The sequence below is a fragment of the Mustelus asterias genome, chromosome 4, assembly GCF_964213995.1.
Source record: "Mustelus asterias chromosome 4, sMusAst1.hap1.1, whole genome shotgun sequence".
Lineage (NCBI taxonomy): Eukaryota > Metazoa > Chordata > Chondrichthyes > Carcharhiniformes > Triakidae > Mustelus > Mustelus asterias.
The window spans coordinates 101,182,838-101,198,064 of record NC_135804.1 but is presented as its reverse complement, the minus strand read 5'-3'; the positions used below and the strand labels follow the sequence as shown (position 1 = coordinate 101,198,064).

Genomic DNA, 15,227 nt, shown 5'->3' with positions numbered 1-15,227 from the left:
ATCAGCAGATCCCGTTTAGCGGGTTTCACGCTGGCCGCCACATTCTCCACGGACATGATTTCCATATTAAAATTTGTATTTCAATATCGTTAGCAGGCCTGAACTGAAGTCTCCGGGTCCGCTAGCTTCTCTCCCCTCCCTGCCAGGAGTGGTTCATTCCAGTGGGGTTTATGGCAGCTCTCCACAAATGGGGAACTGGCAGCCAACCCCGCTGAAGTGAAGGGAGGCCATGGAGGCCCCCCAGAATGTTGGGGATAAGGGGGGTTTCCCCTGGGCATTGCCAGCCTGGCAGGGCTAACCTGGCCCCCTGGCACTGCCCACTGGGCATTGGGCGAGGCAGGGCATATTGGGGAGCTGGCCCAGTGATGTCTGAGAGGCCAACGATCAGGAGGTGCGGGAATCGGAGGGGCAGTGATGAGGGGTTCCTGTGCTAGCCAGCGATCGAGCTGGCCAGCAATCAGGAGGCCGACAGTGCAGGACTACTGTGCATGCTCCGATCTCCGCTATGACAGATCGGCACATGCGCAGTGGCCCGCTCAGTGCGATGCTGCTGGCCTCTCCAGCGGGAATAGGCCCCGCCCCCTGATTTTCAATGTGAATCTCCCTGAGGCACTCTGCAGTGCACAGTGTGGGAGATTTATTTTTAAAATCCCGCTTAAAAAAAACCAGCGTGAGTTACTCCAGTTTTTGTGAATTCGGCACTTGGAATTTTTTTGGAAGAATCCTGGCCCCAGTGTGAATTTCCTAGCTTTGATCCATCATAATTTTCAGCACAACTTGCTATTAGACATGCAATCAACTGGGACAGCAACATGCCTGAAGTCCATGCCTGATGAAAAGGTGAACTTTTATGCAATTGTAGCCATGTTGAAGCTTACTTGCTTATAAGTGAAGTTGCTGAGGAATAGCATATAGATATTGAACAGGAAAGGTTCAAGGGAGGGACTTTGAGTTATATCAGAGGTAACCATGAAGGCATAGGAGTTGCAGTGACTGCTGCTTGGCTAGAATGTGATTGTAACAGATTGCAGCACTTCAAAACAAGCACATTTGATAAAGCACTCTGTTTTGGCTTGAAAGGTGCTATATTAGTATAAATATTATGTAGTTTAATTGGGTTCAGTGTTACTCCGGTTGCGTCACGATTCAATTAAGTCATATTTCACTAACAGTAATGCAACTTTTTTCCCTCAGCTATGAGAGCTATGAAGAAACTGAACTCAAGTCAAATACTCGTGATACAACCTTCAGCAGTGGAGGGTGTGACTATGAGTTGTCAGATGAGGATGAAGATGAGGAACAGAGACATGGACCAAGTGTTCTTAATGAGGTACAACTGAGCGAAGATGAGGAAGACAGCGAGGAATTCCACTCCATTGAAGGGGACAGTGATATTGACTCAGATATAGAAACATGAACACATTGTGTTACAGAATTGGTTATGTAGATAACCATAACAATCTGTTGTGGGTGATAAGACAGGGAGGAGCCAACGATCACAGAGTTGGTGGTAGATTTAATTGACAGATGTTACTGTGACATCACAGGGCTTCACGTTGGATTATTCGAGCAGAGCATAAGTAAATGTTTGCTATATTGCCCAATACACTTTTATTGTTGTGTAGCCGGATAATAATCCTGTACAAAATTTGAGAGCAAATGCAAAACCCAGTAACAAACTGTGCTTCACACCCAATACATTACATTTTGTATACAAGACTGTTCCTGGAAGCTGGACAAAGATTGTGTGTAAAAGGGGTTTGAGAATTTGTATTTTTTTTTGTTCGTAAGGTCATTGTGAAGTGTGTTCACTAGCAGTGATGGTGCATCCTGGACCTTAAAAGCTGCTCTGAACAGGTGTAAAAACAAATATTAATCCTGTTACTTTTCCAGGAAATGTTTATTTTTGATGAGACATGGATGCCAAATAGTGATTCTGCTCATTTTTGTTCATTGTCTGTAGTTTTCTGCACAATTGCAGCTTTTGTTTTTTAATTGATCATCTGATTTTTAAAAATAAATTGTCACAACATCTTGCTAAAAGACATGACAACTGAAGAAAACTTTGTCGAGTTCCAAGTGATGAACCAGTGAATGAATTAATATTCACATTGATTATGGGAAGGATGGATTGTTGGCTGCCCAATTTTATATTAATTTGAGGATATGAACAGCAGGAAAGTGGACAAAATTGAACAATGAGGAAACAAAAAGGCCAATCCCAGATTTAAAATATAATTGTGCTGGAAGATGAAAATACTTAAGAGCGAGCATAAGTAATTTCAAGAAATTATTATACACTCTGGAAACATACCATCATAAACAACAAAATATTTTGGCTAACAGTTCCTATTTGTTTCGACTTAGATAAATAACTCTTATTTGAGTTTTAAATTTTGATATTTGTCTTAGATCCTTCTTGTAAAAATATGTCCATAATTTGATTTCTGTTTCTGTATCATGATTACATCCCAATGATTTGGTGGGTAAGAGCACTACTTTATGCCCTTGTAAGCTTATCACCTAGCTGGCTCCTTCATCTTTCCCAATATGTACTTAGCTGATTTCAGTATCAAGAGTTAGGAATTCCTGGTCCTGATCTCAAAACAGTGACACCCATTGGAAACCACTTGTGTGGTCACTGGGTGAGCATTGGCTTGACTGTGATGGTCTGTGCAGTTAAATACACTGCTAGCATTTACTGTCTGTACTTACAATGAAGAACTGCCAGTTGGTTAAATACAGTACAGTTGGTTAAATACAGGAGTACAGTTGGTACCCATAAAACTGTACAGTTGATCAGTGCCTTGGGTGGGGGATAATTTTGGCAAAAAAAAATCATGTGTTTTGATGATTATGATCAAAGTAATTTGACTCTACTTGTTACATTTTGTGATGTGCATGTTGCAATTTTGTAACATCTTATGTCAGTTGTAAATGACCAACTAAAACTACTGTTTGAAATTCCATTTTGTTTAAAACGTCAGGATTTTGAAAACCAAAATGTTACATCTAATTTGCTGAAAAATTTGTTAGTCCATTCTATATATTGTGAAAATTGTTGTAAATCTCAGGTAAAGATAATACCTTTTCAGTGTTCATTGCTTTTAGTTTTTATTTCTGCTTTTCAGAAGCAAGTGACATATACTTGCTGCCTAAAATCTGTATTCAGATGGTTTTTATTGAGTAGATTTTTCTACTTTGGAGCTGTTCTTCAGGCATTGTTCTGAATGGATTTTGGGATTCTTCAGTTAATAAATATTGTGATTGAATATTTAACTTTTATAAAATGGCAAAGAACAAAACCCAGATCAGAAGACTGCTTATAACATGGGTGCATTGTTATAAAAGGAAGCAGAGGCAGAATGGGATGATTTGAAAGAAAGGAATTCAATACGAGATGAAGAGCCTATTTAGGTTAGTGAGGACAAGGTTAGTGGCTGAATAAAACATAACACTACCAGTTCTATTAAGGACAAATTAAGAATTCTATGAGGATGTGAGACTTCGAAACAGGATAGTAAAGGAATAAAGTACAAAGGTCATAAAAGAGTGACTGCAAGAACAGCTTTGGGATGGCTGCACAATAAGTCATAGAAGAATGGAGAATTTTGGATTTGGGGTGATGCTGTTCATCAAGGACAGAAGTTGTTAACCTAGAACTTGGTGTGAGAATATAGGTAGCAAAATTTTGGAACTACTGAAGAATGGCCTGAGTGCAATGTTGTAAGTCAGAATGGAACCAGGTGAGGTTAGAGAACAGAGGAGAGGTATTGGAGAAGGATGATGTAGATTGTGTCAAAACCTGCAAAGAAGTTGAGGGAAATTGCACTACGGTCAGTCACTTGGGGGATTTGTCATTTCTATTAGGACCACTTCAGTTCCGGAACAGGGATTGAAAGTATGCAAAAACAAAGTTGCAGAAAGGATAGACATGGATGTTGGAGACATTGGGTGGAATTTTACCGGTTCGCCCCGTTCATTGAAATGGGTGAGAGGCTGAATAAATTATTTAAATATATTGTAATGTTGATTTGCATGGCATTAGTGCACCTGGTGCTGAATCGTCTGGGTTTGCTTGCCTTTATGGTCTCGCTGGTTCTCTCCGGCAAGAAAAAGCACCTGCTCCCCATGAACAGGGAACAGTTGTGTTGGCCTCGTCGGTAGAACTAAAGGTCCTTGAGGCCTCCCGGGGAGGCCGAGGAAAGGAGGGGGTGCCCCTTGGGCAGTGGCAGCCTGGCACCTCAGTAATGATGTGGAGATGCCGGCGTTGGACTGGGGTAAACACAGTAAGAGTTTTAATAACACCAGGTTAAAGTCCAACAGGTTTATTTGGTAGCAAATGCCATTAGCTTTCAGAGCGCTGCTCCTTCATCAGATGGAGTGGAGAGATTTCCACTCCATCTGACAAAGGAGCAGCGCTCCGAAAGCTAATGGCATTTGCTACCAAATATACCTCAGTAATGTCCATTGGACACCTTGGCACTGCCCATGGGGTGGGGTCTATGGGGGTGGAGCGGGGCCAATAGTGGCCTATAGAGGTGGGGCCTGATCAGGGAGGGAGGAGACTCACTGCCACCCTGCATGTGATCGGTATGTACCAACAGTTTGAATTCATGTTTGTTCATTTGGGTAAGCACAAGTGGAGAACAGTATAGCAAAATAGTTCAGAGCAAAATGTCAGTTGGAAATAGACGCGAGACAAAAAAAGTAACCTGTCAGTTATGTATGAAGTTTGGGAAGAGGTTACACTGGCTTGGTATAACTGAATTCAGCTATGTTAATACAAAAATTCCAACTTCGGTACAAAACATTCTGTACTGATGGTACAGTTGTGTTGTGAATGCACCCTATGTAGTATTGCAAGGTTTCATGCAAAATGTATATGGTATACATCTTTGCCTTGTCTTACAGCCTTGCAACTAGCATACAAAATTACTCTAAATGAAGTCACGGTGCATAAGACCATCCCATTCATTTTTTTTCTACCAAGTTTCGAGAAAGACCAAAAGATATATTCCCTCAGAACATTCAATTATTTTCTCTTAGATTTTATCAATTACAATTATAGTTAAATGTAATGAGGGTTGTTTGTACTTCACAAATTAAATGTGAAAGGGTTGACTTTATAAACCTATGCTACTGGCAAAAGATTGTGAACATGATTGAAGACAGACTGGAGGGATTTAGTTGGGCTCAGAAAGGAGGTGAGCGAGGTCTAGCAAAGCAGTAAAATGAACAAATCATTATTTTTCAAGGGCTAACTGTGGGACTGCCAAGGTCAGGCCGCTCTGGTATTGTGCTTTTCAAGCTAGATTAATGAAGTTTTCTATGAAAGCATGACTCCTGTGCCTGTGCTTATGATTATGTCTTCCTATAATCATGTCTATTAGTCTCAACAATTACCTTTCCAAGGTGCTTCACAGGAATGTTATAAAGCAAAATTTGACATGTCACATAGGGAGATATTAAGTTGGAGGGCCAAAACCTTAATTGAAAAGGTAAATTTTAAAGAGTGTCTTAAAGGAGGAAAGAGAAATGGTGACATTTAGGGAGAAAGTTCCAGACCATAAAACCTTGGAAACTGAAGGCACAGGCACCAATGGGACCCAATTCAAATCAGTGTTGTTGAGGTCAGGATGAGAGGAGCGCAAGTATCTTGGAGTGTTCTGGGATGGCTGGATAGATCAGATAGGAAGGGGCAAGACTATAGTGGATTTGAAAACAAGACTGATATTTTTAAAATTGAAACATTTTCTGACTGGGAACACAATTTGATGGGTGAACAGGACTTGATTTGGGTTAGGAAAGGAGCAGCAAAATTTTGGATGATAACTTTAGGGAAGGTAGAATGTGGGAGCCGGCCAGAAGAATGTTAAAATAGTCTTGAGATTACAAAGGCATGGATGAGGGTTTCAGCAAATGAGCTGAGGCAGGGAGACAGGGCGGAACTGGGTGATATTACTGGTGATGTCTGGATATATGGATGCAGGCTCAGTGCAGATTCAGACATGACATAAAGAGCCTCTACATTAATCCATTCTCTTCAGCTCTGGTGTGCTTTCTAGTTATCTGACTTTTCATCTCTTTGCAACTGTGCTATTGTTTTTTTGGTTCTCTATATTATCTCCATTCTGCTGAGAAATAGAGGAGATATTTGGCCCTTCAAGTCTGCTTCGCCATTCATTATGATCATGGCTGATCATCCAACTCAATAGCCTGATCTGCCTTTCCTCCTTATGCTTTGATCCCCTTCGCCTCAAGTGCTATATCTAACTGCTCCTCGAAAACATTCAATGTTTTGGCCTCAACTAATTTCTGTGGTAACAAATTCCATAGGCTGAATAGTCTGGGGAAGAAATCTATCTTCATCTCTGTCCTAAATAGTCTACCCTGTATCCTCAGACTGTGACCCCTGGTTCTAGACACCTCATACGTCAGTCCCACCATCCCAGGAATCAGTGTGGATTAAAGTACATCCAGGGGTCACTAAGTTCTGCCCCTGCCTCAGCTCATTTGCTGAAACCTTTTCTGCTCTCCCTCTAGAGCAAGAACATCCTCAGGGAAGGAGACCACAACTACACAAACTATTCACCAAGGCCGTGTATAATTGTATCAGAACATCCTTGCTCCTGTACTTGAAACCTTTCGCTATGATGGCTACATATCATTTGACTTTTTTACTGCCTGCTGCACCTTCATGCTTACCTTCAGTGACTGGTGTACAATGACACCGAGGTCTTGTTGCACATTCCCCACTCCTAATTTATGGCCATTCAAATGGTAGTCTGCCTTCCCATTTTTGCTACTGAAGTGGATAACCTCTCATTTATCCAAAATGTACAACATCTACCAATCATTTGACCACATCACTCAACATGTCCAAATCACACTGAAGGATCTGTACATCCTCCTCACAGCTCACCCACCTACCTAGTTTTGTGTTGTCTGTAAATTTGGAGATATTACATTTAGTTCCTTCATCTAAATCATTAATATATATAATGAATGGGGTCACGGCACTGATTCTTGCGGTACCCCACTAATCACTCACTACCTACCATTTGAAAAAGGCCTGTTTATTTCTACTTGTTTTCTGTCTGCCAACAAGTTTTCTATCCATTTCAATACACTACTCTCAATCCCATATCAGTCCAAAGATGTGCGGGTTAGGTTGATTGGCCAGGTTTTTAAAAAAAAATTGCCCCTTAGAGTCCTGGGATGTGTAGGTTAGAGGGATTAGCGGGTAAATATGTGGGGGTAGGGCCTGGGTGGGATTGTGGTCGGTGCAGACTCGATGGGCCGAATGGCCTCCTTCTGCACTGTAGGGTTTCTATGATTACTATTTCTTTCTAATTTCTATATGCTTTAATTTTACACACTAATCTCTTACGTGGGACTTTGTTGAAAACCTTCTGAAAGTCCAAATAAAACGCATCCACTCGTTCCCCCTCATCAATTCTACGAGTTACATTCTCGAAGAATTCCAGTAGATTTTCTTTTCATAATTTCCCTTTCATAAGTTCATGCTGACTCTTTCCAATCCTGCCACTGTTTTCCAAGTATTTTGCTATAAAATCTTTGATAACAGATTCTAGAATTCTCCCCACTACCAATGTCAGGCCTGTTTTCTCTCTCAATCCCTTTTTAAATAGTGGGGTTACATAAGCTACCCTCCAATCTGTAGACTGTTCCAGAGACTACAGAATCTTGGAAGATAACCACCAATGGATCCAGTATTTCTTAAGCCACTTCCTTAAGTGCCCTGGGGATTTATTGGCCCTCAGTCCCATCAGTTTCCCTAACACAATTTCTCTAATATTGATCTACTTTAGTTTCTCCCTCTGATTAAACATTTTGTTCCCCAACATTTCCGGTATCTTACTTGTGTCCTCTTTTGTGAAGACAGAACCAAAGTATGTATTCAGTTGGTCAGCCATTCCTTTGTTCTCCATTATAAATTCCCATTTCTGACTGTAAGGGGCCAACATTTGTCTTCACCAATCTTTTTCTCCTCAAATACCTGTAGAAATCTTTACAATCAGTTTTTATGTTCCCCGCAAGCTTATTCACATATTCTATTTTCCTCTTAATCAGCCCCTTGTTCTCCTTTGCTGAATCTTAAACTGCAATCCTCATGTCTGTTGTTTCTTTTGGCTAATTTGTATGCTTTTCTCTTGGATCTAATACAATCTCTAATTTCTCTTGTAAGCCATGATTGAGCCACCTTTCTGGTGTGCCAGACAGGAGTAAAAATTGTTGCAGTTCACTCGTGCTCCTTGAATGTTTGCCATTACCTATCCACCGTTATCCCTTTAAGTAACGTTTCCCAAACTATCATTGCCAACTCATATCTCTTATCATTGTAGTTTCCTTTATTAAGATTCAGGAACCTAGTCTCAGAATCAACTACGTCACTCTGCGTCTTGATGAAAAATTCTATCCTGTTTTGGACACTCATCCCCAAAGGGTCTTGCACAACTAGATTGCCAATTATTCCTTTCTCATAACACAATACCCTGTCTAGAATGGATAGTTGGCTCAACATATTGGTCCAGTATATACTCCAGGAATTCCTCTGATATATTCCTCCGATTGAGAGTCATTTGATTTGCCCAATCTGCATGCAGAATAAAATCACCCATAATTACAGATGCTGGTTGGGTGTGTTGACCCAAATAGGTGCCGGAGTGTGGCGACTAGGGGAATTTCACAGTAACTTCATTGCAGTGTTAATGTAAGCCTTGTGACTAATAAATAAACTTTAAGATGTTCCTTTATTGCATGCATCTCTAATTTCCTGTTTAATGTCATCACCACTACAGTTTGGGGGTCTATAAACAACGCCTACTAATTTTTTTTGCCCCTTGGTGTTTCTTAGCTCTACCCATAGATCCACATTGTCAAAGTCAATATCCTTCCTCAGTATGGTGTTAATTTCCTCTTAAACCAGCAATGCAACTCCACCACCTTTACCTTGTCTGTCCTTCCTAAATCCTGAATACCCCTCGATGTTCAGTTCCCATCCCTGTCACCCTCTGGCCATGTCTCCGTAATCCCAACTATATTGTACCCACTTACATCTATTTTTGCTATTAATTTATCCACTTTATTGCAAATACTCTGTGCGTTAAGGCACAAAGCCTTTAGGCTTGTCTTTTTAACATTAGTGTTCCTGTTCCCACTATTGACTTAATTATGATTTGATTTATTATTGTCACATGTATTATAGTATAGTGAAAAGTATTGTTTCTTGAACACTATACAGACAAAAGCATACCTTCAGAGAGGGTACAGAATGTAGTGTCACAGTCACAACTAGGGTGTAGAGAAAGATCAACTTAATATGGTAGGTCCATTCAAAAGTCTGATGGCAACACTATTTTTCAGAGGTCCTGTTTGAATCTGGCCCCGTTTCCCTGCTTACCACTTCTTACTCCTCTGTCTTTGGTTTTTGTCCTTGATTCCCCATCCTCTGACACCTTGCATAGGTTCCCAGTCCCCTGCCACTTTAATTTAAACCTTCCCCAACCACTCCAGCAAGTATCCCCTCGAGGACATCAGTTCCAATCCTGCCCAGGTGTAACCCGTCCAGTTTGTACTGGTCCTGCCTCCCCCAGAAACCGGTCCCAATGCCTCAAGAATCTGAAACCCTCCTGCTCACACCATCGCTTCAGTCACATATTCCTCCGATATATCTTGTTATTTCTATTGACTAACATGTGGCACTGGTAGTAATCCTGAAATCACTATCTTTTGAGGTTCAACTTTCTTCCTAGCTCCCTATATTCTACTTATGTTTGTAAGTGTTTCCTCACTTACCATTGAGAGGATTCAGATTCTTCATACATGATCATGTCACTTAAGGTGTGATTCACGGGATGTTGCCGCTTGTCAATTTAAACAGCTCAGTAAGTTTAGACTACAATCTCCTAAAAACCTGTTGATCACCTGCCTATTGCTTTACAGGTTTCATGCCAATCTTTTTTTGTAATAATCCTGTGAAGTGCCATGGGCCTATGCTAAAGATCTTTAGTCGATTCAAAATTTAAAAAAAATACTGGAAACATTTAACAGGTTAGGCAGTGTCTGTGGAACGAGAACAGAGTGGATGTTAAAATTCAATTACCTTTGATTACAAGGAAAAACTTTGACTCAGGACATCAATTTCAAATTTTGGGCAAGAGATACACAGGAGGAATTTTTAAAAATGTATTGAGTGGTAACGACCTCGAAGACTCTCCACATCCACTACCTTCATGGGTAAACAATTATTTCAAAAGGAAATTGGATGGCTACTGGGATCAAGCAAGGGATAGGATTGACTGGATTGCTATGCATGTTCTGAAACTAAATGGTGACTGTCATAAATAATTAAGAAAATGCTGGAAAAAACTTGGGTTGAGCAGCATTGTAAAGACAAACCAATAATGTGTTAGTCTGACGACCTTTCATTTTCATGTACTTGCTGCCTGAAATCTATCAAGCTCGTGGTCGACTCACCATTTTACCATTCACCCTCCCTATCCTTTCATCCACCTTTCCTCTCATTCCCCCACACTACTGAAGTTACAGTAACACTGCAGCAGTCGAATATCTGCAAAATTCTGCCTCAAATCATTAAACCTTGAAACCTGATCAAATCAGCTCTGACAAAGGGTCATCTACACTCAAAACGTTGGCTCTATTCTCTCCCCACAGATACTGTAAGCCCTGCTGAGATTTTCCAGTATTTTGTTTTTGTGATCCTTGAAATGAGTTGCATTGCCTCACCACACGAGGTAAATAAAGGCATTTCTAATGTTTAAATGGCCGTTCAAATCATTTACATATTTCATAATCATTGTCAAATTATTTTTCATATTTATCCTTGTATTGGGTGGCATCCAAGTTCACTTGTCAAACCTCCATATCCTTTCTATAATGTTGTTCAATTAACTGCTGATTTTAGCCCTAGATTTCATACCTTGCCCTGTTGCACTGGGTTAGTGCAAGAGTCATGAGCTGCGTGTATTATTTCTTAATAATCAACAATTTTACAAGAAACACCGTTTTGTTGATCCATTTCGATTTCTGCTCCTTGTTTTCAGGCCACATGGCTCCACTACCTTCAACTCTAAAATGGCGCCGGCCGCCCACGTGAATGTTCTCGACCTTTCCACACAATCGTGTATTTTTCTGCGCATGCGTTCCCGTCCCTGTGGCCGCCGCAATGCTGTCGCGCAGCGATACCCCACGGTTGCAGCGGTGATGAGTGAGATTCCACCCTTCAATGTCTGGTCCTTCCGCAAAAAATAAAAGCTGACCGAATTTGAAACAAAATCCGAATTTTTTAAAAAAGCCGAAGAAGACACTCGGTGAAACCCGAATAAATATTCAAAACGCGTCCGATGGAAAGTTGGAAGTGATTGGAGGTTTTTTTTTGTCTGATTGGGATGGATTTTTTTTAACGTGTAGGTAGACTCTTTGATGTGAAAATAGTTCCGATTAGAGTTCTCCTTATTCCGGCCGCCATCTGCACGCGAGAGAGGGGTGAGGGATTGAGTGGAAAGCAGACTGGGGGACAAGACACCGATCAGGACTAGACACCGTCCCTGCCGAGCTGCGAACAGAAACCATGGCTGCACATTGATTCAGCTGTGGCTGCCGTAACAGTTGGCGGGAGGGGGGGGAAAAAAAAAGACCAGGACCGTCACGTAAACATCGCGGCCTTGGGGAGTGGGGGGTGCTACAGCCATCGATTGATTGGGACGGTGAATCATCCGGGAGCCGGTTAAAACCTGTACCGAAAAGAGGAAGGGGGCCTGGAGTGAGTGAACTCCACCCGCAACGAGAGTATGGCGGCGTCAGTCGGCGGTGTGACTGACAGCACAGGTGAGAAAGTTTAGAAGGGGGAGTATAATGAATTGGCGCCGGCTCTCTCACTGAAGTACTCCAGGCACCATGAGGTGTAAATTTAAAATCAAATCTTGCTGCGAGTGAGTGGGGCCGACGTGATTCGATCGTTATAATCGGAGCCTGAGATCCGGAGTACATTTCAGAGTGGGAGAAAGAAGAAACGCCGTCAATGATAAGTTCCGGGAAGAGGGAACAAGCAACATTATATAAGGACATCTTGTTTTTTCAAAAATTGTGTACCGTGTCTATAGCGCACACAATAATATGTAGGAGTATGGGGACACCTTGGTGTGAAAATAGGCCAGATTCCTGTTCTCGTTGTTTAAGATCTCGTTTCTCAGAGTGGATATACAGAGCATTGGATGAAGAAATGCTGTTGCTAACGAGTCTTTAGATTGGAGTGGGTACGGGGAGATCACTATCATGAAAGAATTATTGATCCAAGGCAGTGACAGTAGCATAGAACAGTTAAAATGTCTTTACTGGTTAATGAGGTTTCTACATTCTACAGCTCTTCTGAAAAGTCTCAGATATTTGACAAACTTTAAACATAAGCGACTTAATGAAAATTTGAGTATATGGGAACTTAACTTCTGCTCACAAGTCACCTACCAATTTGAAATACAGGGTAGTTGATTGTGTGGCCAGATACTGGTATTAGAGGGATAAATTACATGAGTATCAGTAAATTTGAGTTCGACAGTTTAAGACTTATGGGTAAATGTAGAGAAGCTTTGTGAAGATGGATATTTGGGGAAAAAGACAGTGACGTACTTGTAAAAACATGTGATGATGTATTGGTTTTTCTCCTGTAAAAACTCCCTCTCTAACCGCACTTGAGTGTATCTGCACATCACGGAGTGCAACAGTTCAGGAAGGCAGTTCATCACTACTTTCTCGAGGGCAACTGGAGATCGGCAGTAAATGCTGACCTAGCCAGTGACACCCACATCTGTAAATATTTTTTAAAATTACATGTTAGTGTTGAATTTGTAGAATGTAGTCATGAATTTCGAGTTGCAACAATTTTTTTCCAATTTTGTTTGCTGAAGACTTGCGTTTTTGGCTAGGGTATATGATACAGTGGGCATTTGCCTCGTTCTGGGAGTCTTTGTAATGGTAAGGGCATTCTGCAAGAGTCTTGACCTCAAACCACTGTTTGCATATTTAAATATAGTGCATTATACTTGAGCTCACTAGATCTTTTCTGACCTGACATACATATATGTGCACTTCCACCAGTGAATGTTGATCAGTGATTGGGGTGCCAACCCACAACAATAATTTTCCTTCATTTAACTGACAGCAGCGCTAACTTGGATGGAGAGCAGAGATAAAACCTGGAACTTGTGCACTGCAACTATTCGCTTTTAAACTTCTCATTGAATATCCTATTGACCTGATTGCTTGTCCATCCTGATCATATAATTCAAATGCTCAAAGAAAATACTGGTGATAGTAAATTATTTTACCAGATGCATGGCATGTACATTTTCCTTTTCTGCTTTAGAGTATTTTGAAGTGGAGTAAGAAATTCGTAATTACATTAAATTTGGAAAACTAGGGCTCTTGACATATTCCTGCGAGTTAAGTTTTTAGTTTATTAGCAAGTCAGATAAAAAAATATGGTTAGATGGAGATTGAATGCTCATTAGGTTTATCTTCAATATGTCAAAATATGATTTCCTGAAATTACCAAAGGGCATTTTAAGCAAAAGTGAGTTTAGTAAAGTTTTTTTGAACTATGTTCAAATTGCCCACATAGACTATAAAAGCCAGTTAATTATTGTTCCTTATGCATAAACTATTTGAACCCGGAGGCATCCAGGGTGCAAACCCAGCATGGGCAATATGATATAAAGTAACAGATAGGAAAAGAACCAGTCAAATACTGTCATCGTACAAATAGGGACCAGTGTTTTAATAGAGGTTGACTCATACAGTTGGAGAGGGTTTAAACTAATTTAGCAGGGAGGAATCAGATAAACAGTTGAGCAGGAATGAGATTGGAAAGCAGAGATATTAATGGCAATAAAATTATAAGTATTGAAAAAAACTGGCAGGACCCAGGTTGAGGTGATTAACAATTGTGGTGATTGTTATCTGTGATGCAACGAAGTTGGCGAACTGCAGGTGCAAATTGCTACATAGATATGTTTTCATTAACCAAGACATTGCTCATACAAGTCCAGGAATGGGTTTTTAATGTTCCTACTACCAAGTGTTCAGAATGATAGAGAAGGAAAAAGAGGGGGAGGCCTGGCAGTATTGATGAATGAAATGAGAGTCTAAATGGAAAAGATTTTCACAGTAACTTCATTGCAGTGTGAATGTAAGCTTGCTTGTGACTAATAAATTAAACTTTTAAAAAAATAATAAATGATTTGCTGAATATATCTGGAACCAAATCTTCGGCTGGATTTGAGTAATTATTGGATCTTTTTAAAAATAGAATTTCAAACAAGGAAATAGATGGGCTAATTTCGAAAGTGTTTATCAAAAATAGAATAATATTAAGGGACATGATTGTGTAAAAGTGGTGTTCAGGGTACAGAAGAGGAGGTATATCTGGCATTGGCACAAGTATTTTCTCAATCGTTGTCTCCAGTTCAACAAGGAAAGAAGCAGCTTTAGATCTGGTTGTGAGGAGTAAAGTAGGCCTGGTTGATTGTGTTACAGTCAGAAATCATCCAGCATTAACTGAACATAATTTGGTTTAAGGTAATTATGGAAAGAGACAAAAAAAATCAAAAATAGAATGCTCAACTATGAATTTCAGTGAGAAGGCAGATAGATTGAATAAGGCTATTCTGGGACGAAACAGTGAAGGAGCATTGAAGGACATTTGAGGAACAGTGTGTTCAGGTAAAACCAAACATTGACCATTGAAGTGGAAAATATACAGCATTCACAACTTTAATGTTCCCTGGATAACAAAAATTAAATTGACATTTGTCAGGTGCAAGATTCAATGATTCTGGAAATGCAGGAGGAATTGATAAGTTAACATAGAAGGTTACGAAAAAACATTAGCAGGAAACATTTTACAAACATGTAAATATTAAGGGAAGGTTGACCTATGAAGGACCCAGGGAGAGATCTTCATGCAGAGGTAGAGGATGTGGTGAAAATATTAAATTAGTACTTTGCTTTTCTCCTCACAGAGGAAGCAAATGATGTGCTGGTTATACTAATAGAGGAAAGTGAGGTTCTGGGACAGGATTAAAGATAGAGGAGACATGTTACTGAAAGTGGCTTAAGTCATCTGATCTAGATGGGTGCATCTTCGGCTGCTGAAAGAAGTAAAAGCAGAACTGAAGAAGCATTGG

At 40.4% G+C, this 15,227-nt stretch overlaps 2 protein-coding genes across 5 annotated transcripts in view; both read left to right on the top strand.

Annotated features, from left to right (window-relative positions):
• The window catches only part of taf1 (TAF1 RNA polymerase II, TATA box binding protein (TBP)-associated factor), a 142,248-nt gene extending 139,149 nt beyond the window's left edge, over nt 1-3,099 (top strand). For all 3 annotated transcript variants that reach the window (XM_078211472.1, XM_078211473.1, XM_078211471.1), the window contains exon 42: nt 1,195-3,099. In XM_078211472.1, the coding sequence (XP_078067598.1) occupies nt 1,195-1,417 (223 nt within the window). In that variant the 3' untranslated portion in view covers nt 1,418-3,099. The remainder of the gene's footprint in view (nt 1-1,194) is intronic.
• Nucleotides 3,100-11,217: 8,118 nt separating this feature from the next.
• The window catches only part of LOC144492892 (UDP-N-acetylglucosamine--peptide N-acetylglucosaminyltransferase 110 kDa subunit), a 71,823-nt gene continuing 67,813 nt past the window's right edge, over nt 11,218-15,227 (top strand). The window contains exon 1 of one of the 2 annotated variants that reach the window (XM_078211475.1): nt 11,218-11,874. In XM_078211475.1, the coding sequence (XP_078067601.1) occupies nt 11,838-11,874 (37 nt within the window). In that variant the 5' untranslated portion in view covers nt 11,218-11,837. The remainder of the gene's footprint in view (nt 11,875-15,227) is intronic. The other variant, XM_078211474.1, reaches the window with a different exon arrangement.